Genomic DNA, 27881 nt, shown 5'->3' with positions numbered 1-27881 from the left:
ACTGAGAATATCCCAAATATGACATACAAATACTATATATACAAATATGTACTATGTCATAGTACAGATGCCTTTTATATAAAGTGATCTTGATTTCAACACAAAAAATTTGATTAAGTCATGCTTTTCTTCCCTATCTTGTGCTCTTACACACCCCAACATATATCATGTTCCCATATATATGCACAGACACGTGCACACACACATTTACAAACACCTACTGTTGGAAAGCCTTTCTTCCAGCATAGCCTTACTCTGCATGTTCTAATGCAACTGTTCAGATGATCAGCAAGACTCCACTTACAGATATTTAGAGTGTGGAAGTTTTCTACTACTCCAGAGTTTACAGGCTTTTATTCCACGACTATTTTAGCATGAAACACAGCTGAATGGCACTGTTGTATGAAGGGACTTGCCTCTCCTGCCTAACACAGGGGGGTCAGGAAAATGCGGTCATCCAAACACTTCCTTTAAAACCAGCATGAACTCACAACATTTTAAACTACATGGCTTGGTTTTATTTAAGAAAGGGAGATGCAATTTGCAGAATACTTGTGTCCTGGGTTCAGCAGTAGCAGTCATGTTTTTTCCTTTGTGGTAGCTGGTGCAGTGCTGTGTTTTGACTTCCAGCCTGGGAACAGTGTTGGTGAAGCCGATGTTTTCGGTTGTTGCTAAAGTGATGTTTACCCTGACCAAGGACTTTGTAAGGCTCATGCTCTGCCAGGGAGGAGGGGAAGCTGTGAGGAAGCAGAGACGGGGCGCCTGACCCAGGCTAGCCAGGGAGGTATTCCATACCACAGCACGTCATGCCCAGGGCGGGGGGTAACTGGGAGTTACCCGGAAGGACATGGGCTTCCGGGTGGGACTCGTTTTTCAGCAGGTGGTATAGTATTCTCTTCCCTTGTTATTTTCCCTTATCATTGTTGTAGTTGATAGTAGCGGTGGTGATTTGTGTTGTACATTGGTTGCTGGACTGTTCTTGTCTCAACCCGTAGGAGTTGCACTCTTTCGATCCTCCTCCCCGTTCTTCCGGGAGCGGGGAAGGGGAGAGCCCCGGTGGGGGGGGGCGGCCCTCGATTGTTGTCAGCTCGGCACCACTCACTGGGAGTGAGTGAACAAGTTACCTGACTGGGTTTAAATCACGACAACTTGTTATGAATAAATATTACAAGGGGAAAAATAATGGTACTAGGCTACAATATTGTCCTGCGTTCAGCTGTAGCAGTCATTTTTCTCCTTCTTAGTAGCTGATGCAGTTCTGTGTTTTTTACTTTAGTCTGAGAACTACACTGATAATACACCAATGTTTTAAATTGTTGCTAAGTAATGTTTATTCCAATCAAGGACTTCTCAGTCTCATGCTCTGCCAGTGAGGAGGGGCACAGAAAGCCAGGAGGAAGCAGAGACACAATACCTGACCCAAGCTAGCCAAAGGGATAATTCCATACCACAGCAGGTCATGTCCAGTACATAAACTGAAGAGGGGGGGAGCCAGTGAGCAGCTGCATGGTTCTGAGTTACTGGCTGGGCTTAAATCACAAAAAATATTCTTTAAAAAGTAACTTAATCTACATGACACACTCAGAGTGATATAAACCACCCAATACTATTCTTTAAAAATGTAATTTGGACAGCAGTATTTCACAAATAAGAAAAAAAGAACAATAAGTCTCAAAAAAAAAAAAAACACCTTCCCTGGTCTCACTTCTGTAGAAGTATTTTTGATTAAAGTCTCAGTAAAGAACACTAAGTGTTGGGGTTTTCTATTCTTTGAATACAAGTCAGAGTCTTGGGTGACATGGTTTAGTGTGTGGTGCCCCTGCCCATGGTCCTTTCCAACCCTAACTATTCTACAGATTGCTTCCTCGCACAAATATTGTATGTGGGCAAAAGTTCAAAGTACTGGTAGCTTTCTCAAAGCCTTTATGTTCAAGAACCTTCATGATGTGAGCTGCTTCACTTCAAGGAAGCATTCAAGTACTAGCCATATGTCTCACAATTTATTAATATTCAACAGGAACAAAAAAATTCATAACACATCCAAGCGGCCTGGCTAGAAAGCTTCTTACAGGAATATTTTTGTGCTGTGGATATTTAACATAGCTCAACTTTCAGTAAAGTGTGGCTGAGATACATTGTTAGAAATTTTGCTGATAACTGACACATTCTGCTAATTTAATCACTTACTGACTCATCACTCAAAATAAAAGCTTGTTCTTACCTCATGTATGCATAAGCACCTAATAAAGCCATCTTATCAAAAAGAACAAAAGCAGATGTGAAAGACCTGTTTCTCCCAAGACAGCCATATAATGAAAAAAATAGCTGCTTAAGCCTCTGCAATAAATGTTCTTCGGTTTGCATGGACCACAGTCCACATCTGGCCACAGTGACAGTTTATAACAGAGAAAAGAACATACTGTACACAGTCTAATCAATCCAGTTAATAGATGTGAGAGTGAAGAAGCTAAAGACAAGAAGGTATAAATTGCAGGGATAAAGCATCTCACAGGAGTAATTAAATAAGCTTGGGCAAATATTTTGAGTCCACAGACAAAATACTTAGCTTACATTTTACCATTTTGCAAGATGTTTAAATAAACAGAAAGACCAGAACAGATTTTGCTCTTTAAACCAGCCACTAATAACGTGAGATCATTCCAACTGCAACACTAATTTTAAAGACCAAAGTAAAATAACGCTTAAAACTCAGTTCTGTTCCTACCTGCCCATCTTGACCCACATGAACTTGATGTATCTGCAGGTTTCCCTGTAAAATAAGAGTAGTGACAATAAACATGAATTTGGAATTTTAAAAGTTGCTCTGTCCTGAGAAGGGCCTGTTTCTTATCTCATTATTAAACAACTTCAATATTAAGGAAATCTATTAATTTAGGAAATACTGCTGAGGCAGTTATCCTGGCAATCCAGCTACAATGTGACGGTCAGCACTTAAACCACAGAGGATAAACAGACTAAAAAGCAAGGAGGCTTTTCAGCACGAGCGTGTTTTGCTTTTTGAAAGTTAATGTGTGATGTACAGTATTTTTATGCAGAGTTTGTTTGCATGGCTTCTGAGGTAAGATTTGGGATTTTCCTTACCTATCTAAAACTGCAAATTTAAGTCAAACCCTTACTAAACTAGAATTAAGAGTATAACACTTTTACATGTATGGAGCACTATTAGTAAATAGTTAATATTGGTTGTTATAAAGTTAATGCCTGAGCTAACAGATTATTATCTAAATTCAATACCAAAGACCAAGATAGTCCTGTCACTGGGATTACATCTATTACAAAAAATTCTCAATATTGCAAAGTATTTGAAAGGAAACTATAGTTACAAAGTCTAAAAAGGACAGCAATATCTTTACAAAATGAAGTTTTTATTCATATGTTCAGATATGCCTTTTCAGAAGAATATTTGAATTATAAACACAGCTTCCCAAGCACTTACAGTGAAATAGCACATTTCTTTGAGGAAAAAAGCATATTTTCTGCATTTTCTCTTACTGGCAGTACTTGCTCTTATCTGAAGTTGTGTACATTGCAATAAATTTAAAACCAGATGTTTTCATCTGTCACAGACAAATGCAGTCCTTAAAAGTCTTACATACGGAAATTTCAGAGGAAGCCAATTGACACTTCAGGATCAATTAGAACTGGTATCTGCTGAATCATAATTTTTTCAGGGTCTCTTTACCCAAGAACTGTTTCAGTTTTATTGTAGTACACTATACATCCCTTTAGACCCAGAACATTTTGATCCTTCCTTAACTCTCTCCAGGTCTGACAAGCTCTTCAAAGGAGACAGCCTTTAACTATAAGATTTATATAAAATTCACAATAATATTTATCCTACAATAACTCCCTTTGTTAACAGTACTCCTCTGCACCAAAAGTAGTTTTATGAGATGTGATTTAAGTTACTTTGGAAATGGATTAAACCAACCCACAAGCAGGTGTGCTTAACACTGAGTAAAGCACACTACAGGGAAATAATAGATTAAAATTGTAGGCTGCGTTTATATTTAGCCCTAGTTTGCTATTGCTTCTTCATGTAAACAAAGTGCACAAGAAATCTAACAGCATTCGTAGAAGTTAGGGACCTCTACACAATCTTACATAACCAAGAACAGCATGTTCACCCATGTAAAATCAGCTGGCGTTAACAGCTGTTATTCCTGAGCAGGAGGAAAGAAAAAAAAGTTGAAATTAGAGAGTTCACTACTGGATTTACCCATTTCCATTCTAGCATACTATTTTTATAGAAAAAATATGAAGCGAAAGTAGTACACTGTCAGATTGCTTGACCAGCACCGAAAGCAAGTTCACTTTGGCACAAGCCATCCAGGAGGTTCCTCAATTGGGTGGAAGACAACTTCCTTCTGCAAGTAACAGAGAAGCCAACAAGGAGAGGTGCCATGCTTGACCTCGTGCTCACCAACAGGGAAGGGCTCATTGGAAAAGTGAAACTCCAGGGCAGCCTTGGATGCAGTGATCATGAGATGGTCGAATTCAAAAACCTCAGGACACAGAGAAGAGCATTCAGCAAGCTCACTGCCCTGGACTTCAAGAAAGCCTCTTCAGGAACCTGCTTTGTAAGATTCCATGGGATAAAGACCTAGAGGGCAGGGGAGCCCAAGACTGTTGATCGATATTCAAGGATCACATACTGCAAACTCAGGAGTGTTGCATCCCAACTAGAAGGAAGTGCAGCAGGAGGGCCAGGAGACCTCCTTGGATGGATAAGGAGCTGCTGAGGAAACTTCGAGGGGAAAAAAAGAGGCTTATAAAAGGTGGAAGCAAGAACAGATGGCTTGGGAAGAATACAGGGATGGTGTCTGGGAAGCTGGAGACCAGGTTAGGAAAGCTAAAGCCCAGTTAAAATTAAACTTGGCTAGGGATGTGAAGGACAACAGGGATTCTATAGGTACGTAGCGAATAAAAGACTAGGGACAACGTGGGCCCTCTCCAGAAGCTATCAGGAGAACAGGCTACCCTGGATTTGGAGAAGGCTGGGGTTCTGAATGACTTCTTTGCCTCAGTCTTAACTGGCAAATGCTCTGACCACACCACCCAAGTCTTGGAAGGCAGACACAGGGACTGTGAGAATGAAGACCTTAGGCCCACTGAAGGAGAGGATCTGGTTTGAGACCATTTTAAGAACCTGAATGTGCACAAGTCCATGGGACCTGATGAAATCCATCCGCGGGTCCTGAAGGAGCTGGCAAATGAAGTTGCTAATCCACTGCCCATCATATTTGAAAAATCATGGCAGTCAGATGAAGTTCCTGACAACTGGAAAAAGGGAAATATAACCCCCATTTTCAAGAAGGGGAAAATGGATGACCCAGGGAACTACAGACCAGTCAGTCTCACCTCTGCGCCTGGCAAAATCTTGGAGCAGATTGTCCTGGAAGGCATGCTAAGGCACATGAAAAACAACAAGGGACCTCAACACACTTGTGAGGTGGGCTGATGCCAACCTGATGAAGTTTAACCATGCCAAGTACAAGGTCCTACATCCAAGAGGGAGCAATCGCAGGCACACCTACAGGTTAGGCAGAGAAGAGATTCAGAACAGACCTGTGGAGAAGGACCTGGGGGTGCTGGTGGATGAGAAACTTAACATGAGCCAGCAGTGTGCGTTTGCAACCCAGAAAGCCAACCGTATCCTGGGCTACATCAAACAGAACGTGACCAGCATTTGAAGGAGGTGATCTTGCCCCTCTACTCTGACATCGCAAGACCTCACTTGGAGTATTTTGTACAGTTCTGGTGTCCTCAACATAAAAAGGACATGGATCTGTTGGAACAAATCCAGAGGAAGACCACGAGGATGATTCAGGGTGCTGGAGCACCTCCCGTATGAAGATAAGCTGAGAAAGTTGGGCCTGTTCAGCCTGGAGAAGAGAAGGCTGCGTGGAGACCTCCTAGCAGCCTTCCAGTATCTGAAGGGGGCCTATAGGGATTCTGGGGAGGGACTCTTCATTAGGGACTGTAGTTATAGGACAAGGGGTAACAGGTTAAAACTTAAACAGGCAAAGTTTAGATTGGATATAAGGAACATGTTATTTACTGTGAGGGTTGTGAGGCACTGGAAGGGGTTGCCCAGGGAAGTTGTGAATGCTCCATCCCTGGCAGTGTTCAAGGCTGGGTTGGACAGAGCCTTGGGTGACATGGTTTATTGGGAGGTGTCCCTGTCTACTATGGCAGAAGGGTTGGAAGTTGATGATTTTAAGGTCCTTTCCAACCTTAACTATTCTATGATTCTATATGTACATATGCAAACGTATGCATAGATATGTCATTATTGAGATTAAAAATTAAGGGAATCAAAAATATAAGAAAGTCAATTATTGTATTGTAGCTTCTTACTGTGTAGCAAAATACTTAATTTCTCTGGCCATATTACTTAGTACTTGGTTTTGTCCTGGGTTTTTTTTTAGCCTGTGGACAGTGGGAGCTACTGTTCACAAGACAAAATGAAGAGGGCAGAGGAGGGAAAGGAAAAATAGTAAGATAGAGAAAACCAGACGATAAGTGAGACAAGGAGAGAAGTGGAACTAGAAAGCAGATGATAAATTAAAAGGATAAGAGATTAGGTAAAATTCAGAGAAAAGGGAAGCAAAATATTTTAGCATCAGCAACAAAGGAAAATGCACTATGTCCTCTGGAAGGGACTTTAACAGCTGTTTCTGGCACTAATGTCAGGGTAACAGAAGACATGCCTGTGCTGCATACTGTCATCTGGTAGACAAATTCATGGCATATGTAAATAGTTTAAATGAATTATGTTGGGCACTGAGAACTGTCTAGCCAGAGCAGCATGGATGCTCTGTGGTCTTCTTTCTCCTGCCAAGACTGGTTTGTCTGTGTTGTACTGAGTAGGGAATAGTCTGTTCAGTTTTTCATAACAGCCTCATTACCAAAGCACGTGAACACTTAATATGATCATAAAGTTTACAGTGTTCATGCTTATTACTCATGATCTGGATCTGAAAATTAGATACTTTTTTTGTTCCTTTTAGTAACACAATTGTTTGCATGTAACAAAAATTAAAATAATGAAAACTTTAGAGTATAATGTTTGGGGGGGGGAGGTTTGTCTTTATACATTGAAAAATAAATTCCTTGCTTAGCTCTAAAATAAATCCATTCAGGAGGTGGTTGAGATAAGTGGTTGAGATGTTGTCTCTCAAGCTATAATCAGCTGATTTTTTCAGGATACATTATTTATGAGAAATATGCAATTTATTTTATTAATCAAAAGTTTTTGTTATTTAATGGCTGAAAATATATAAAATGCTAATTTCTACTTAATGTGAAATGTATTTTTTCCCTTTGAAAGTCTGGATAACACCTTAGAGGAAATTATATTTAAGCTGGTGCCTGGACTTCAGGAACTTAAGTTTTTTGTTTGGTTTTGGGCCACCTGCTTGGGTTGATGGAGAGAATATGGTCAATTCTAGTGATATACCTGTAGTATTGATTTAAAAATTCACACTTAATTCTGCAATGTATCTTTATTAGATAGAGTCTAAAGGTTTCCCCAAGTCCTGTTCAACAGTCCCCACAGTTAAAGACACTGAGTATTCTGAACACAAGAGTTCATAAACCTAACTAAAATAATTTCATTTTGCAAAGGCAGTGCAAATACCTAAGCTGGTTTCCTATAATACTCTAAGTACTAAATTTCCAACAAAGACCATCAGCCATATACAACAATCATTCATGTAACACACAGAACTATCTTGGTTGGTCAAGCAAACAAAAAGAAATACCCAGCACACACACACACACACCCGAGACAAACAACATATTGCATTTACTGCCATAAAGCACATTTCATCCTGGCTCCACCACACACCCTCACTTCTACCCCCACTGGTCTCAGTATTGTAACAGACCCCTGAGGTTCAGTTTTAGAACTGGGGCCTTAAATTCTGGCCAACATCTGATCCACAGTAACCCAAACTTTTGGCTCACCTCACTGTCCTGCGTGATTTGGACTTGCTCACCTTGAGGAACCTGGGCTATGTGGAGATGGCCCTGTGGGATCCACAACAAAAGAAAACACCAAGAAGCATCAGAAGACAATCATAACTAGAGGAAGAGGAAGAACCTTGGATTCAATACAGCTTAACATACAGAAACAAAATGCTTATTCAATGAAAAACACTAAAGACAGCTTTAAAAATAATTGAGTGCATACATCTTGTTATGCAAAGTATAAGCAGAGGGACTTTGAGGAAAGAATGGTTCATTTTCACATAAGATGAAAGAAAATAGGCATAATAATAACATTTATGTAGCACATTTTTCTATAGATAAAGTGTCTGCATTTTTGATTGAGACACAAAGTATGGGACTGACTTGCTTTGGCAGATTAGCATTGTGCATGAAACGTTAATCTCATTTAAAGACCTTGGAAACTCAGTTCTTAAAACAAATATGCCAAGACTACCTATTCACTAAGAGTGAGATTTGAAAAGGTATTTGTAAGTGTCCATAGATCTTTGTGCATTCACATAGTTATGATTTAGCACCATGCTAAAGACTCTCAAGCTGCTGTAAATTGGCATGAAATCATCAATTTGAATGCAGTTATACTGGTTTATGTTAGTGGAGAATCGTCCTTAACAGTTTTAATAATGTTAATACTTTGTATTGCTGACCATACCCACCACTTCAGAACAGTATTAACCCTAACATTTGATCAAAACAGAGATATGAGTGGACAGAATTCCTCGTGCATCCTGACTAGCCTAGCAAAGCCTTAGCTACTGTGATTTACCTGAAGGGAGATTGGATTATAAATAACCTACTTCAGGGTTTATAAGGCTTTGCTTTCATTTTAATATGCCTGCATGAGACAGAGATGAAAGATAATAATTTAGAATTCTGTCAAAGCCTCCTCTTATTTTATAACACGAGAATAATTGCATGTGATTTTCAAAGAAACACAGATCCCTCTATTTCAAACAGTTTCATTTCCTCTGAAAGGAAACTGTCTATTCATAGAAAGAAAAAACATACTGTAAGTATCACTCTGACAATATGGACTGTATATAAAATTATAGCACAGCCCAGTCCATGTTGATATTAGAATCACTTCACCTCTTTAACATCAAGCTCTCAGGGCTTCCAGGAAAAAGCACTGAACATTTAAAAGACCCATTTATAGTGTTTTCAAATATAAGCCACCCTTTCTGACTAAAGGGAGGGGGGAAGAAGGCGACTTGATTAATCTTTATATCATGCAGCACTCCAAAAAAGAACTTCTCACTCATCTTTTGCAGATACATAGCTGGCCTTCAAGAACAGTGCTTTTTGTTTATTCATAAATTCAAGTCAATACTGATTTATTTTGCTTTTAAACGTATGTACTATAACTAACTACTACCTTACTAATGACTCTTAGCCTGATCTATAATGCAATTTCCTCTCCACACCTCTTACAGTTGCTGTCTGGAGTTCTTCCCAATAACTTTCATCTCAAACCCTTTCCACTTTCATGCGCTCCTTAAAAAATATCCTGGGTAATGTTTAAGTTCTCCTTTTAAGCAATGCTTACAAGCTCTACCAATTGCTATCAACACTGTGCTGCACATCTTGAAATCTTCCCCCAGTTTCCACGATTCCTCTACTACTAACTCTGGTAAACTTTCTGCAGGTCTTATAGACATGTCTATTTTCTAACATTCCAAAAGCATCTGTCCTTCATAGCCCTTTTTTCTTCATCATCTTTCAGAGCAATGTCACCATTTCCATGGTATTTGCAGGTCTACATGACCAGACTTGAGTATTCCCTATGTTGATAGAAAGCTTTCATTCTTTATGTGTCAGTTATTCAGTTGGGTAGATTTGCTCCTTCTCTCCTGCACTGCCTCTCTTACCTGGGGAAAGAATACTATAAATATCTGTCAAAGAGGCTTCATTATCCCACTTCAAACTCTTTGTAATGGTGTTGACTAAAACCCTTGCAACAACCAGACCACCAGGTACTACAGTTTATATCATTATATAACATCTCTCAGTAATTCTTGATTATTTGCCCATTTCCACCTGTTTCTTTAGCCTGGTTTCTAAGGAAAGTGGGCTTATGTGGTCATCATGCCTGTGCATGCTTCTGTTCTGTGCTTGGATACTACCTTGCCTAGTTGAGTGGAGTTTTAAGGATTGTGTTTTGGTTTAATTTGAATTTAAAACAATCCTTGTAGCCAAACTGTATCACACAGGAATTAAAGCCAAGGTGAGGTTTTTCAGAGTACACTAAAACCATATTTAAAAAAAATTCATGGCCTGAAGTATGGTATGAGTCTCAGGCTTAAAAAAATGTAAATATCACTTTTAATTAAAATACATGTATCTAAATGAATACACACATAAAGGATTCAGCTAGCAGATATTCAAAAACGCCTGAGAATGCAGGGGGGGTTAAATGAAAATAAATAAATGAATTCTTGTTTTGAATGTCATAGCTGGAACTACCTCTAAAGTGTAAATCACACACTTAATAGGTCTGCCATTATTATTGTGGCAAGTGCAAGCAAATGGCCAGGTAGAGACTAAGTCATTCTATATATAGTAATGGATGTGCATTTATTTGCAAGAATTGTGAAATCAAATCCTGCATGAAGGTTTTTGCCAAATAGGGTTTTTTCATAAGCCTTCAATATTTATTTTCTGAAAATCACACTTAAATAATGAAAGGTCACTTCAAAATAAATAAATGAAAAAATTAAACTAACCCAAAGTTTGCAATAAGCTACTTTGTTTAAATGGAGTAATTTAGAAAAAGTTGAGTACATACTACTTGGACTTGCCCATCTTCTCCTATTTGGTGGATCTGAACCTGCTGAGCGTTGGCTAGCGTATAGTGTAGTGCTTGGGGCTGGTTCTGCTGAATCTCATTAGAAGCTGAAATTGAACTCCGTGAACCCTCTGAAAGAGACAAAAATCCAGGTTTATTAAATGTGTCGATCTCATGGCAGTGGCCATGGAACAATGCATTAAGATTTAAAAACTGGAAAACAAACACAATCAGTAAGTAGACATAGATCATTTGTACGTTAGTATTCTTACACATTCATTGCTCACCTGTAGATTTGCCTACAAATTCCCAAAGAGTTCCACAGGCTATTTTGTCTCTGAGAAAGCATATGTTTAAAAGCATCTTTTGAATCTATATTAAAGATTCTACAACAGTAAAAGTCATATTACAGCAAAACCACACACGTTTCCTAATCAGCAGCCCCTACAAAAAAAGAAGACACCTGGTGTTATCTTCGGGGAACAGGAAAACCATTGCGTGATTTCAAGTGGATAACAACTTGCTATTAGAAGCAGATGCATCATAGATTCCTTTCTACGTTTTCCAGCTGCAGGGAAAGGATTCTTCTAAATCTAATGGTACAAATGCTTTCCTACAGACCAAGACCCCACTAGCAGGTAAATGTATCACTAGATTACATATTCCCTCCAGCAATCAGGGAAAAATCCTGGGGCTATTGATCAATGACATAGCACATGTAACAAGTTCAAGTAGGCTTTGGAAGGAAAAACCTTTAAAATGCCCCAGAATCATACTAATATCATATAGCAGCACACTAAGATTCTGCAACAGTAATAATTTTCTTCTCTTTTTTTTTTTTTTTTTGAGACATATTTGAGAATAGGACTGTCAGAAATGAATTTTAGAATAATGCATTGCTTGAAGAAATACATTTTACATACAGCAATCCTGTAAACAATTTTAACATTTGTCTTTTATAATGCCACAAAAATACACTGAATGAAATCTCTGAAGCATTGAGTGGTTTAAATTTTTTTGAAATTACTTATTCCTCTGACAATTACTTCTATGCTAAAAAATAATGTAAAACATACTGACATACAATATGGTCAATTGCTGAGGCGAGTAGCTCAAGAGAGGACGCCTTCAGCATCAGAGCGGAGAGGAAATCAGCATCCAGAAGCCTCAACTCAGAGCAGCAAGAGCCACTGAGGAAGCCTCAAGTTCTCGACAGAACTTGGCCAGGAGCCTGCAGCTCAGCTGATGGGAGCAGCTGACTCACAGGGGGCAGAGCCAGGAGGAGCGGCACCAGCCCTGAGTGGTTAAAAACCCACCCCCAGGGAGCACAGAGAACAGGAGAGGTTGAGGCAGTTTGTGTGGGATGGTGAGTACTTACCTTATGACCAGGGCTCGGTCTGGGAGCTCTGCTCTGGCTGCAGCCACAGTAGGCACCCAGACAGAGCAGATGAGAAGGAAGGGTGCAGTGCAGAGCTTGGACTATAGAGAGTGCCTGCACTGGTCTTGTGAGAGAAAGGTGCCCAATGGGCAGGGCAGCACTTGGTACTCCCTGGTGGAGGTCCTCCTGCAGCAGGTGGCTGAGCTGTGGGATGCTATTAATAGGCTGCAAGATGTCAGGGAATCTGAGAGGAAGCAGGACTGCTTGCTCCAGGCCCAAACTGTGCAGAGGCCTCAAGCTTCCCCTCTACCTCATGAAGGAAAGAAGGAGGCCGTTAACCCGGGAAGCTGGGAAATAGTAACAAAAGAAGCCAACAAAAAAAGGAGGAAGAGAACAATTAACAGCAAGGGGCTTCCTCCTAAATCTGTTGTCCCCACCCAGAACTGCTTTGCTGTCCTGCAGGGGGCTCATGAGGAAACCCATTCCCACCAGAAACAGCTGGCTGATGCACTGGTAAAGAAGATCTCTACTGGTGCTGCAAGGAAAAAGTGGCAGGTCATAGTAGTAGGGGACTCTACTTTGAGAGGAACAGAAGCACTCATTTGTTGGCCTGACCCAGTCTCAAGGGAGGTGTGTTGCCTACCTGGGGCAGGGAGCAGGGATGTTGCAGAGAGGCTGCCTGGTCTAGTAAGTCCCAATGACTATTACCCACTTCTATTGATCCATGTGGGTGCTAGTGATATAGATAGTAGCAGCCTGGGGAACATAAAGAAGGACTACAGAGCCCTAGGAGAGGTGGTTAGGGGCTCTGGAGCTCAGGTGGTCTTCTCATCAATTCTCCAGGATACAGGGGAGGACCTTAGGAAAGCTAGGAGGACTGGCTAGGTTAACAAATGGTTAAAAAGGTGGTGTCACAGTCAGGGGTTTGGGTGTCTTGAATATGGGACCCAAGTTTGTAGGCCAGGTCTACTGGGAGCTGGTGGAGCTGCTGATAAAGAAGGGGAAGAGCAGTTTTGGTAGGAGGCTTGCCAGGCTAGTCAAGAAAGCTTTAAAGTAGATGTGTTGCGAGAGGGGGGCATCATTCCATCCCAGCACACCCAGTCAGTTTCCAGTACCTATAATAAATGCTTGGAGCAATGTAGAGATATTCCAGCTGCTCCAGCCAATGAGCCAGCTTCATTTGGAGCTCTGTTCAGACGCCTCTATACAAATGCCCATATTATGAGGGACAAACAAGAGGAAATAGAGCTACGTGCATGTCTATGGGGGTATAATATAACAGCATCACAGAAACATGGTGGGATGCCTCCTATGACTGGAGTGATGGAATCCAAGGTTACATGCTCTTTAGAAAAGAAAGGCTCGGCAGGCGGGGAGGGGGAGTAGCTATTTATTTTAGGGATAGGCTGGACAGTATGGAACTCTGTCTGGGGACAGGTGAGCAGTCAACAGAGAGTTTGTGGGTCAGGGTTAAAGGGAGAACAGCTATGGGGGACATTACTGTGGGGATCTGTAACAGATGGGCTGATCAAGAAGAACCTGCAGATGAAGCACTCTATAGACAGATAGGAAAAGCCTCACTCTCACAGGCCCTTTTCCTCATGGGGGACTTCAAACACCCTGACATCTGTTGGAAGGATGGTATGGCCAACCATAAGCAATCCAGGAGGTTCCTCGATTGTGTGGAAGACAACTTCCTCTTGCAAGTAACAGAGGAGTCAACAAGGAGAGGTGCAATGCTTGAGCTCGTGCTCACCAACAGGGTAGGGTTCATTGGAAATGTGACACTCCAGGGAGCCTTGGATGCAGCGACCACGAGATGGTTGAATTCAAGATCCTCAGGACAGTAAGAAGAGCCTGTAGCAAGCTCACTGCCCTGGACATTGACAGAGCAGACTCTGGCATCTTCAGGAACCTGCTTAGTAAGATTCCATGGGTTATAGCCCTAGAGGGCAGGGGGGCCCAAGACTGTTGGTTGACATTCAAGGATCACCTGCTACAAGCTCAGGAGTGTTGCATCCCAACTAGAAGGAAGTGCAGCAGGAGGGCCAGGAGACCTCCTTGGATGGATAAGGAGCTGCTGAAGAAACTTCAAGGGGGGAAAAAAAGAGGCTTATAAAAGGTGAAAGCAAGGACGGGAATCCTGAGAAGAATACAGGGAAGTTTTCCAGGAAGCTAGGGACCAGGTTAGGAAAGCTAAAGCCCAGTTAGAATTAAACTTGGCTAGGGAGTTAAGGATAACAGGAAGGGATTCTATAGGTACGTAGCGATTAAAAAACAGACTAGGGACAATGTAGGCCCCCTCAGGGAGGTATTGGGAGAACTGGCTACACAGGATTTGGAGAAGGCTGAGGTTCTGAACGACTTCTTTGCCTCTTCACTGGCAAAGGTTCTGACCACACCGCCCACGTCTTGGAAGGTAGACACAAGGACTGTGAGAATGATGACCCTAGGCCCACTGAGGGAGAGGATCTGGTTCAAGACCATCTTAAAAACTTGAACGTACACAACTCCATGGGACCTGATGAAATCCATCCGCGGGACCTGAAGGAGCTGGCAAGTGAAGCTGCTAAGCCACTGCCCATCATCTTTGAAAAATCATGGCAGTCAGGTGAATTTCCTGATGACTGGAAAAAGGGAAATATAACCCCATTCCCAAGAAGTGGAAAACGGATGACCCGGGGAACTACAGACCAGTCAGTCTCACCTCTATGCCTGGCAAAATCTTGGAGCAGATTGTCCTGGAAGGCATGCTAAGGCACATGAAAATCAACAAGGTGCTTGGTGACAGCCAGCATGGCTTCACTAAGGGGAAATCCTGCCTGACCAATTTGGTGGCCTTCTACAACAGGGCTATGGAACTAAAAGACAAGGTTAGAGCAGCTGATGTCATCTACCTGGACTTGTGCAAAAGGTCCACAACTGTCCCACACAACATCCTTGTCTCTAAATTGGAGAGACATCAAATTGACAGGTAGAACACTAGGTGGATAAAGAACTGGATGGATGGATGCACACAAAGAGTTGTGGTCAATGGCTCAGTGTCCGGTGGAGACCAGTAACGAGTGGTGTCCCTCAGGGGTCAGTGTTGGGACTGGTTCAAAATGTTTGTTGGTGACATGGACAGTGGGATTGAGTGCGCCCTCAGCACGTTTGCCGATGACACCAAGCTGTGTGGTTCAGTTGATACACTGGAGGGAAGGAATGCCATCCAGAGGGACCTTGACAAGCTTGTGAGGTGGGCTGATGCCAGCCTCATGAAGATTAACCATGACAATTGCAAGGTCCTAACACCTGGGTCGAAGCAATCCCAGGCACAGCTACAGGTTGGGCAGAGAAGAGATTCAGAGCAGCCCTGCAGAGAAGGACTTGGGGGTGTTGGTCAATAAGAAAATGAACATGAGCAGGCAGTGTGTGCTCACAGCCCAGGAAGCCAACCCTATCCTGGGCTGCATCAAAAGGAGCGTGACCAGCAGGTCGAAGGAGGTGATCCTGCCCCTCTGCTCTCGTGAGACCTCACTTGGAGTATTGTGTGCAGTTCTGGTGTCCTCAACATAAAAAGCGCATGGATCTGTTGGAACAAGTCCAGAGGAGGGCCACGAGGATGATTCAGGGCGCTGGAGCACCTCCCGTATGAAGATGAGAAAGTTGGGGCTGTTCAGCCTGGAGAAGAGAAGGCTGCATGGAGACCTCCTAGCAGCCTTCCAGTATCTGAAAGGGGCCTATAGGGATGCTGGGGAGGGACACTTCATTAGGGACTATAGTGACAGGACAAGGGGTAACAGGCTCAAACTTAAACAGAGGAAGTTTAAATTGGATATAAGGAAGAAATTCTTTCCTGCTAGACTGACGAGGCAGTGGAATGGGTTGCTCAGGGAGGTTGTGAATGCTCCATCCCTGGCAGCGTTCAAGGCCAGGTTGGACGAAGCCTTGGGTGGCATGGTTTAGTGTGAGGTGCCCCTGCCCATGGCAGGGGGGTTGGAACTAGATGGTCTTAAGGTCCTTTCCAACCCTAACTATTCTATGATTCTATGTAGTTAAATTCAGCACCACGGGGCTTTCAACCTTTCCAATATCGGTAACTATAATGAAAATATGTAAGAAGCTTTAGTACTCCACTTCATTTGTAGATCATTTCCTTGCAAGATTTCATATATTGCTTAAATAAGCACCAGATAGGCCTTGTCCTGCTCAGATATGATTGATGGTTGATATACTCTGATTTTTAGAATGATTGGGTTTTTGAACCAACACAGCAGGAAGCCACGTTTTATAAAAATTTAATAAATCTACTTAATACTTTAAGATTCACAAAAGCCAATGTCTCTCTCACTCTGGAATATACGCTTTCATTTCTGGCAAGTCCATAGTTTACTACTGTTTTGGAGACAGACTCCCTTCTCCCTCTTCTTGTGAAAACACACACATAAGCAGATCTCACTTTGTAGGACCATTAATGCACTGCAACCAGGAGCGTGACTGCAATTTGTAGATGAAACAGTATTAGAAGCTCATCCTACCAGGAATCTTCTTTAGTACAAGCACCCCAAGGTTGGTCAAAGCCAAACCACCCCAGGAGATGCTTGGCTTCCACCAAAGGTCCATGATTATTTTACTACAAATGGTTAGCTACACTTAGTACATGGATACACTCTTTGAGAAGCACTGTAGATATACACATGTTGTAATAGAGAGGCCTCTTTGACAATGATAAATGTTACTTCTAAAAAAATATGCAAGAATATAAAATCCACTCCAAAACTTCAATTGAGAGAAAAATGTGTTTCTCTTTGTTATGCAAAAATATCCACATTTGTAGGTACTACATGCACCTGCTGCAAATATAACTTAAAATAAAAGTAATTTTCAGGTATACTGAAAACCTAATGTCATTATTGCTTTAAGTTTCAGTTTCTCTTGGGGTTGGTTTTATTGCTGTGGGTTGGGGGAGGGTTGTTTGTTTGGTTTTTTACCTGAACCACTGTAAGATGATGATGGTGTTCGCCTTGAAAAGCTTTTCACAGCAAGACTCTGCCCTCGTTGTTTCCGCCTCCAAGCTGTTCGGCATTTAGAATCTATGCTTTGCTTGATTCTGTACCAGTCAGATTCTGTTATTCCAAATTTGTAAAATAGGTGACCTGTAATTAGAAAAATAAAGGGCTGAAAATTAGTATAAATCCATATTTTTTGAGAAAATGCACAGATGGCACACAGTCACACACACACACTCGCTTTTGTTCGTAAGCAAGAACCAATGTTCAAATCTCATTAAGCAAAAGCTTAGGAGGAAGGTATGTGTGCATCAGGAAAATTAAAGAAGCCAGCTTTAAAAGCTGACAGGTGCATTACACTAAGTTTTCCCTTCCGCATTCTATACACACATTCTTGCCAAAGTTCCTATAAAATTATAACACAACTGACACATCAAATTCTACAATGATTCTTGTGCATTGTAAAATAAATCTTTATGTGGTTCAAATAAAAATAATATTTGGAAATACAGTGAAGACAATCTGGTACAAGCACAAAGATCATCACAGAAATTATGCCCAATTTATATACTTCCAAACTTATGGAGCATCTACTGTACAAAAGAAGGGGAGAAAGGATTGGTTCTGTTTAAAAACAGAGCTAATTAGGGAAAAAAAAAATCCATGAAAAGAATGTTCCTGAGAAAGTAATCTGCTCTTTCTTAAAGTTCAGAAGTCAGTCAGCAGAAGCAATCCACACAAAACATTAAATTGTAAAGAAATTTAATTAAGAACAAATTTAAGAAGACATTTGTAATATCAAAACCAAACATGAAATAGTCCAGGAAGACACCACATTCAAAAACTAGCCTCCTAAAAAACAAACAGCATGTCAATAGCTTGCACTCAGGTATTGCTAGGTTGTGCTGCCTCCCATTCTTCATGTACATCAGATTTCTTCAGAAAATTAAAAGGGTTTTTTTTGTTCACACTGTTCACAGACTCGGCAAAGTTCCCTTTGATGCCCTTTATGCTGAGACAGGACAGACTTTCACCCTCTGTTACTGTTAGAGTTTGAGAGGTTAGGGAAAGCGTTACCACCAGAAAAATCTAACTACCACATGCATGAAATAAAGACATATTTACATTAAGTGTGTAACCCAAAGAGATTTGGTTAACTGTTCCTTCCATTTTCAAATTCAACATAAATTTTAAAATGTACATAAAGAGCAGCAGGATGTCTGTCATGGTTTAAACCCAGTCAGGTAACTTGTTCACTCACTCCCAGTGAGTGGTGCCCAGCTGAGAACAATCGAGGCCCCCCCCCCACCGGGGCTCTCCCCTTCCCCACTCCCAGAGGAACGGGGAGGAGGATCAAAAGGGTGCAACTCCTATGGGTTGAGACAAGAACAGTCCAGCAACCATTGTACGACACAAATCACCACTGCTACTACCAACTACAACAATGATAAGAGAAAATAACAAGGGAAGAGAATACAATACCACCGGCCAAGAAACGAGTCCCACCCGGAAGCCCGTGTCCTTCCGGGTAACTCCCAGTTACCCCCCACCCTGGGCATGACGTGCTGTGGTATGGAATACCTCCCTGGCTAGCCCGGGTCAGGCGCCCCATCTCTGCTTCCTCACAGCTTCCCCTCCTCCCTGGCAGAGCATGAGCCTCACAAAGTCCTTGGTCAGGGTAAACATTACTTAGCAACAACCGAAAACATCAGCTTCACCAACACTGTTCCCAGGCTGGAAGTCAAAACACAGCACTGCACCAGCTACCACAAAGGAAAAACATGACTGCTACTGCTGAACCCAGGACAATGTCCTATTCCAAATTCAAATGATTAAACTGATGAACAAACTTACTTTTTTAATTAACAAGAATATGATGGATATTATGAAAAGCAAAGACTTCAGATTCTGTCTGCACAGAATCATGAAGATGGGCAATTATTCGAGGGCTTGGCTAACAAAATGCATTTTTTCACATAAGGGTCATACATTTGGAATTGTTTTTATTAAATGAATAGCATATGGCAAAATCTGCTGTACTAAACAGCAGAGGAAAAAATTAAGCATCTCTGAAGTTATTTCTTAATGATTCAGACTCATTTAGAATAGTTAGGGTTGGAAATGTCTAAGGTCCTAAGATCATCTAGTTCCAATCCCCCTGCCATGGGCAGGGACACCTTGCACCAAAACATGTCACCCAAGACTCCATCCAACCTGGCCTTGAACACTGCCAGAGATGGATAAGTTTTGCACCTTCAGGCTTCAGTTCTTCAAACATAATTACACTCATGCACTGACCATACTGAAACGATTTTTAGGAGTAATTGTTTACTCATTTGACAGCGGGGGGGGGGAGCTCCACAACTGGGATGCAGTTTCCCCCTCCACAACTCCAAAGTGTTTAGCATTGGGCAAAAGGATGCAGGAAGGGGAGAGCAACATCATCCTCAGACAAGGAAAACTTGGCCCATTACAACTGATGGGATGGCAGAACCTTGGCAACTTCTCCAGCGTCACATGCCTGTGAACATCAATCATGTCACCAGATAATTACTTTCCATAACATGGTTCTCATCCACAGGCTAAATAGCATCCAAAAAGAGATGGGGGGAGCTGTTAAAAAACTCAGAGAGAGAGGGAGGAGGGAAGGAAAATTCAGCTACCAAGCAATTACTCTGTTTTCCATTTTATTTCCACAGTTCCTTTTACTATTACACTCATACCTTTCAAACAGCTATAAATTTACAGACTACTAGGGACTGAAGTGTGCACATGCTGTAATACAAACTGCAGTCGGGGGGTACTGACAAACAGCCTCAAATACAACAGAAACCCTATTCTACTACACATACCTAGAGAAGGGTTTACTAAACCTGTGTCTGTAACCAGAATATTTTAAATGGCAAAATAGAAAAATCAAACACTTTATAGTGTTCACAAAGTCTGATTTTTTTTCTGGAAATTTTCAATTGTCAGGTTTTAAAGAAAAGAAATGCCCCACTTCCCTAGGTAGAGGAGAGATGGTTAAAGAGGATTTCTGCAAATAATATTCCATAGAAAAGAGATTATTTTATTATACTCTTCAATTAAGTTATAATATATAAACCTCAAAATTCCATGTTAATCAAATCCCTTTCTACCTGGATACTAAAAACTCAAGCCTATACTCAAGATCACGAGGAGTCTTATCTTACATAACTTTATAATAAAACACAATTGCTAATTTTACAACTGCTTTACAATGAATACCCAGAAATTGTTTACCTACAGTATGAAAATTAAATCTGTCATTAGAAGAGAGCAAGGAAATTCAGAAATACCATGAAGAACACAATTGAAAAAGCCAGACATGTTTGAGGAAACACTCCAGATGTGAAAAGCATCCACAAAGCTTGCAGTCTTCAGCGTGAGCATGTGATTAGATGATTTAGGGAATAAGGACTAACTTTAGGGACACTAAAAAAAAGTTTTATCCACGAGTGGATCGCTCATATTGCATAATTCTCCTGGCTCCAGATGCCATCATGATGTGGGTGTTACATTAATACAAATGTCAGCACATTAAGGAACCAAACTCTAAACGCTGTATTTTCATACCTTTTACAAGATAGCTGAAATAAAAGTGAGACTGCAGGCATAAATTTCTGCACACTTAAGCAACAGCAGCCTATCACCATCCCATTCATACTCCCCACAAGCCCAGTAACACCAGTCTTGCAATTACAAAGACACCATCTGTCCCAAACTGTGACTACTATAAATTCACTGAGTTCAACAGGGTGGGTTGAAATAACATCTGTCATGGTTTAAGCCCAGACAATAACTCAGAACCACGCAGCCACTCACTCACTCCTCCCCCCGCCCCCCCACTCCCAGAGGGATGGGGAGGAGAATCAAAAGAATGTATATCCCACAGGTTGAGATAAGAAGAGTCCAGTAACTAAAGTATAATACTAAACTACTACTACTACTACCACCAATAGTAATAATAATAAGGAATAAAACAAGGGGAGAAAATATAAAACTAAAAAGGGAAAAGGAAAATAAAAAAATAAACACAAGAGATGCACAATACAATTACTCATTGCCTGCTGACCTATACCCAGCCTGACCCTAGCACAGACCTGTGCCTTCTGGTTAACTCCCCCCAGTTTATCTACTGGGCATGACATGCTGAGGCATGGAATACCCCTTTGGCTAGTTTGGGTCAGGTGTCCTGTCTCTGCTTCCTCCCAGTTTCTTGTGCCCCTCCTCACTGGAAGAGTATGAGACACTGAAAAGTCCTTGATCAGAGTAAGCCTTACTTAGCAACAACTGAAAACATTGGTGTTATCAGCATTGTTCTCAGACTGAAGTTGAAAACACAGCACTGCACCAGCTACTAAGAAGGAGAAAAATAACTGCTATAGCTGAACCCAGGACAACATCCTATCACCCACTGCTTCCCTTTTAGAATGAAAATTTCCTTTCTAATATATATTACACTATTTAGACACATCTGCTGATAACAATACTATGCAAATAGAACACTAAACCAGGCAAGAAAGCTTTCTTCAAAATGTCAAATTACTCTGTGTTGAGGAAACAGTTCAGAAGTGACCTTGTTTTAAATATCTACCTAACAGCATAAAAAGTCTTTGCACATATAGGCTCATGTCTCAACAGATTAAAGTGAAACTGAATTATTCAGTGCTTCAGTTGTTACAACTTCCTCTGTCGAGCTGAAGATCTGAACATCTCGTGGATGCAGACAGGTGGCTGGAACCACATTTAATTTTCACATTTGCCTCAAGCATACCAAGGCCTGCTCCATAAGAGAATTCACCTTTCACAAGGAATTGCTAGAAAAATCTTGCTGCTTTGGGTAAAGTATGTGGGCTCCAGTGTTTTGTTTGTTAGGGTTTTTTAAAAAGAGTTATGAGAAAGCTGTACAACTCCAAAGGCATGAGGTTTCTCTTTCTCTGTTCTTGCTCTCTGTAAAACATAGATAGAATGTTTTGCATTTTAAAAGATTTAAAGCATTTTGAAACCAAACACTACATAAGAAAAGTAAGCATATTCTGGATGGCTATATGCAGATCTGGCTGAGGCTTCATTCTGGCAATGCACTCTTCCACAAATGAAATAATAACGACCTTCCAATTATCACAATATTTAACATCTATTTTTTATTTTATTAAAAGCTTTTTGTCCATATATTTAACACTTATTAATATTTATTTAGAATATTTTCCTGAATATGTCATTTTTAACAAATTACAGAACCAGAGGGAATAAAATTAAATTTTAGTTTAAATGTCCTTGGTCTACAAATTAAAAGGACCCATGCAGGCTACAGGACCCTACCAGAAGTTTTAAAATAAAATTAATCAGTATCTAGAATCTCCAAATTCCACTGATATACCCTCTTCTAAACAAAAACAGCCAGTCTACTTTTATCTCTTTTACCAAGAGGAGAACCTGGTTTATTTTTACAAGAGACAGCCAAAACCATGCAAATAATGCCATCTAGTGGAACCTCAAATTTACCATTCTGTCAAGAATTGACAGCATTTCGACCTGTACATGTGTATGTTTGCTCAATCTCCAGCTCCCTTGCAGTATACACCAAGTGCTACAAAAGGTTAGCAGGACTGCAGAACAAGATGTGCTATGAAATGGAAGCAACTGAATTAATCACTATGAAAAACAGAGTATTTTTCATGTTCCTGGCCATACACTGTGATTGAAGCAAGCTCTACATGGTGTGTTATACCAGTGGCTATAAGGCATTCCCATAGGGGTCTTCCGATCACATTTCTCTGATGGCGACATAATGTCAACACCTGCATAAATGTAACTGTTTAATAACTGAAGCCTAATTATCAAAAGCATTGTCTAACTCGTTAAATGAATAAATCAACTCCATGAAAAAATAATTCTAGACCAAATCATAGGTTTCATAATCCAGAACAGAAAAGTTTTCATGTCATGCACTACAGGCTTGCTATAGTTCACATATCACATGACAGTTACTCCACTATGATGATGCTGGACAAATGACATACATACATTTCTATTTTTTTCCTTCATTTTTAAAAGGAAATGCATTTCTTGCTCTAAAAAAATAAAAAATAAATTAAAAAGAGCACAAAAAGACACAGCAAATAAAGCAAGATACCTTGAAAAAAAGATCTGTTTCATATCCTCCCCAAATATATTTATTCCTGCAACATTTGGGTCTCCACATTAAAACAACATTACATACTTCATATAGATATAGCTGTACAGCTAAGAATTGCAGTGGCAGCATTCCATAGAGACCGTACAAGCATTTTCAGCTGAAATAGCTTTTCATGAAAATTAGGACCTAAAGACTCCAGCACTTGTTTGACTTACCCAGCCACCAACAATCTCCTTGCAAAATAAATACCTAATGTGCTTGTAGTAACAGGCAATTAGAGGATATCATGCTCTTAAGCCTTCACTTAAATTTACTTTTTAGTTTTGCACATTCAAAATGTCAGTGTTCATTTATGACCACAGTCAACAAACAAGGATCTTACTATTTCTTTCACTCATGGGAAGAAACAATCCCACAAGGTTTATCTTTTTGTAATGGAACATACCTAAGTATATGATGTGTTTATTGCCAAAGGATCAACTTAATGTTTGAAATCAAAGTCCGATACTCAAAGCAAATGGAATCACCTAAATGGAAGCAATAACGCTTGATCAAAATGTTTCCAATTTTAAGGAGCTGCTGCAAATAACCACACATCAGGTCATTTTTGATAGCCACAACCTTACAGTGAAGTTGATTAAACAACTGTTTATCTTTTACACAGCAGCACAATGTGATCTGACAGAAGCAGTGGCAGAACCGATGGAAAAAGGAAGGCTGTTGCTTTAACCACCCTCTTCCTGAGACATCCCATTACATAAGCCCTCACCACAGAGCATCAGGAGCCTATCTGGATGCCAAACACCACCACACGTCACTCACTTATGAATCAACAATGAAAATTTCTCCCCTTCCGAAGGAGTTTGTGGGCTTGGAAAGGACTAGCATGACAGAAACCTAAATGCTGCAGGAATTTATTTACACTTTACTTACAGTCAGCTCAAGGCATCTCCTCACTTTGCTCTTTAACCCTTGTGAAATGGAGAAAAGAAAGTTCAAAACCCAGAAAGGAGAAGCTATGCAACCTTCTGGAATTCTGTTTATGAGATTTTGGGAAATCACAGCTTCCCTTGCATGCAGTAATGGTGCTTTCCAGAGGAATGTACATTATTGCTGCGCTTATCAACCTGCATTAGGTGGCTGAGCTGCATTTCCTCTCAAAACGACAGGGATAAAATACTTGGACATGAAGAATCTTCTAAAACCACACAGCTAAAGTTCAAGTTTGTCATTTATAAGCCTTCAATAGTAAAGAAAATATTTCTTGTCTGGAGTACACTGAAAGTTCATTAGGATACTTTATGCAGGAACTGAGCCCAAGTGGTACTGGGTTACCACCAGCCTCCTCTACAGATGAGTAAAGCATGCTCTGCATTCTTCAGCATTCAGCCCTAAAGGGACACCACTGCTGAACACTGGAGTAACTACTTTGCAGACAGTCATAACACTGGAGAAGTTCCATGCATGGAGCCCCCCCCCCCCCCAAAATCAACAAAAAACACAAAAACCCACACAAAACCAGTGATTAGTAAAACAGTGATACAAAGAATCCTCTATTTCACTTGTAGATTCATAGCTTATATGGATCTTCAGTATCGATAAAGATGATCCTTGGATATCACACGCAGCACACTGATTATAAATGGTCCAATACTTCTTGCTGACATCAGGGTTTGGGGCTTGTTAATACATGAATTTGTAATGACTTCAAAATCCATGCAGGACTCCCTTGACTTTTTAGGAGAAAAAAAAAAAGAAAAAAAAACCACAACAAACCCAACAAAAAACAATACTCGTTCAGCTAAGTTCTTATTTGTAGCAGTAACTTTCCCAATGAGCACACTGTTCATACAACTTAGAGAACACACCCCTTTTTCATCACACATTCCACAAGCAACATTTAAAGTCCCTGAGAAAACAGCACAGGCTTACCTGTTTGGTTTTAGCTGCCTCTCAAGAAGTGAGGACCAGCAAAATTCAGCACATACTTTACATAAATCCAGACAAAGCGGAAAAGTATTGACAAGATGGAACAACTGTGCACTGGCTGGAAAGAGATGGTCCAAATTACCTAATGTATTAGTTTTCTTCTTTCTGTAGAGCCTAAGAACTCACAAACACCTGACAGCACATCATGCACAATCAAGTTATATGCAACCACAGTAGCAACCAACAGGCTAAGCAGCTGCTTACATTTAAGAGTGGAAAATTAAATTCATCATTTGTATAATGCAAAGACAACAAGGGAAATGAGAAGGAAAGAGAGAACTACAGACCAGTCAGTCTCACCTCTGTGCCTGGCAAAATCTTGGGAGCAGATTCTCCTGGAAGGCATGCTCAGGCACATGAAAAACAACAAGGTGGTGGGTAGCAGCCAGCATGGCTTCACTAAGGGGAAATCCTGCCTGACCACTTCAATGGCCTTCTATGATGTGGCTATGGAACCGATGGACAGAGGTAGAGCAGATGATGTCATCTACCTGCCAACCATACCCTGGGCTGCATCAAAAGAAGCTGGACCAGCAGGTCGAAGGAGGTGATTCTGTCCCTCTACTCTGCTCTCCTGAGACCTCCCTTGGAGTATTGTGTGCAGTTCTGGTGGCCTCAACATAAAAAGGACATGGAATTTTTGGAACAAGTCCAGAGGAGGGCCACGAGGATGATTCAGGGTGCTGGAGCACCTCCCGTATGAAGATAGGCTGAGAAAGTTGGGGCTGTTCAGCCTGAAGAAGAGAAGGCTGTATGGAGACCAGTATCTGAAAGGGGCCTATAAGGATGCTGGGGAGGGACACTTCATTAGGGACTATAGTGACAGGACAAGGGATAACAGGTTCAAACTGAAACAGGGGAAGTTTAAATTGGATGTAAGGAGGAAGTTCTTTCCTGTTAGGGTGGTGAGGTACTGGAATGGGTTGCCCAGGAAGGTTGTGAATGCTCCATACCTGGCGGTGTTCAAGGCTGGGATGGACAGAGCCTTGTGTGACATGGTTTATTGGGAAGTGTCCCTACCCATGGCAGGGGGGTTGGAACTAGATGATCTTAAGGTCCTTTCCAACCCTAACTATTCTATGATTCTATAAAACACACTGCCAACAATTTTTATTTCCCAAAATTGCTGCCTTTTTTTTTTTCTTTCAGCTTATTAAACAGTAACTGGACATGTCAGTAACTGAAATAAACAGAAGTGCTCGGAAAAGAAGAAAACAACAGCCAGCATTAAATTACAGTGCTTACATAAAGTCAGTAAGCAAGTACCAGCATTGATGCCATTTATGAGAACTGCAGTGCCGAGATAAACTCAATGGGTTCTCATATTATCTTCTTCCCTAGCCTCAAAAAAGGTTATCACTTTCCTTTATGTGGCAACATTTAATTAATTCACAGAGAAGCAGCTATTTGAAACTGAAGCCAGACTTTTGCTGCTCTGAGGAAGATAACATTTGAAAAAAGCAGCACTGCTGCCTTTCCTGAGGGTACTGAACAATAAAAAACACCACACCACAAAAAAAAAAAAGGCACAAACACACACACTACCCCCCCAAAAAAAACAAACCAAAACCAAAAAACACACACAACAACAAAAAAACACAAGCACACACTAATGCTTTTTGGATACAAGAAAAACACAACAGAAATGCTTTCTTTCACTTCTTTCCATTTAAAGATGTTCTGAACTCTCTTCTTGAGTATGAGATAGTTCAACACAGCTGCAAACTCTCCCTCCTCTGTTTCCAAGTTCTGCCCCTAACAAGTCACCACTCTCATGGACTTCAGCATGAACCACAAAGCAGCTTTTCTTAACTTTAGCAAGTCGACCTCCTCCACCTGACAAGACTCAAGTAGAGGTTTTGAATAGCACATGGCTCAGAAGAACCTGCTGCAACTGCCACAGGCACAAATGCTGCAGAACCAGGCCAATTCCTGTTTGCTTATACTCAACCCTTCAAACTGTAAACTGAAGCCTGTCATACTTCTAAGCCATGATCTGGCAGTTGAGGGGAAATGCACTGCAGCATCTGATAACACTGCAGTCCTCGGACAAACAGGCTGAAGTGAGTTTTTATTTCCAAAGACCTACAGTCCATGTTATTTATTACTAAGTGAAGAAAATGGGATCACAAGATTATCTCATCCATGCAGATACAAACCACACAACTTCTTTTTAGATCACTATAGCTTGGAAGGTTAACTAATATGCTACATAATGAAGAAACAGGAGCACGGGTTAAAAAGAAAATATCAGAGGTCCTCAACAAATACTACCTTGAGCACTGCCACTAACCAAGTTCTTCCCTCAGTCCTCAAGAGTACCCAGACCGTGACTGATTCTTAAGTCTGGTTCTTCAAGGGGGACAGACTGAAAAAACAATTAGCAATGTAGTCACAACAATTGCATTTACAGGAAATCATCCATTTCTAGTGCTGATAAGATATTCAAGAGATAGGACAAAAAGCCAAATTGAAAAAATTTATTCTTTATGTTCTCCAACAGTGTCCGGATAGAATCCAAGGCCTAGATACATGTCTACA

The 27881-nt window shown here is 40.9% G+C and overlaps 1 protein-coding gene across 3 annotated transcripts in view; it reads right to left on the bottom strand.

Annotated features, from left to right (window-relative positions):
- The window catches only part of LOC130600613 (protein BANP-like), a 104875-nt gene that overhangs the window by 1118 nt on the left and 75876 nt on the right, over positions 1 to 27881 (bottom strand). For 2 of the 3 annotated variants that reach the window (XM_057412103.1, XM_057412094.1), the window contains 4 exons: positions 17171 to 17335; positions 10820 to 10950; positions 7993 to 8055; positions 2423 to 2770 (listed from right to left, as the gene is read on the bottom strand). In XM_057412103.1, the coding sequence (XP_057268086.1) occupies positions 2642 to 2770; positions 7993 to 8055; positions 10820 to 10950; positions 17171 to 17335 (488 nt within the window). In that variant the 3' untranslated portion in view covers positions 2423 to 2641. Of the gene's footprint in view, positions 1 to 2422; positions 2771 to 7992; positions 8056 to 10819; positions 10951 to 17170; positions 17336 to 27881 lie in introns of those variants that run through there. The other variant, XM_057412085.1, reaches the window with a different exon arrangement.

This window comes from Pezoporus wallicus, unplaced genomic scaffold, assembly GCF_028554395.1.
Source record: "Pezoporus wallicus isolate ANWC-B61680 ecotype Strahan unplaced genomic scaffold, APGP_CSIRO_Pwel_v1 contig_8421, whole genome shotgun sequence".
Lineage (NCBI taxonomy): Eukaryota > Metazoa > Chordata > Aves > Psittaciformes > Psittacidae > Pezoporus > Pezoporus wallicus.
This window is presented reverse-complemented; position numbering and strand designations above follow the sequence as displayed.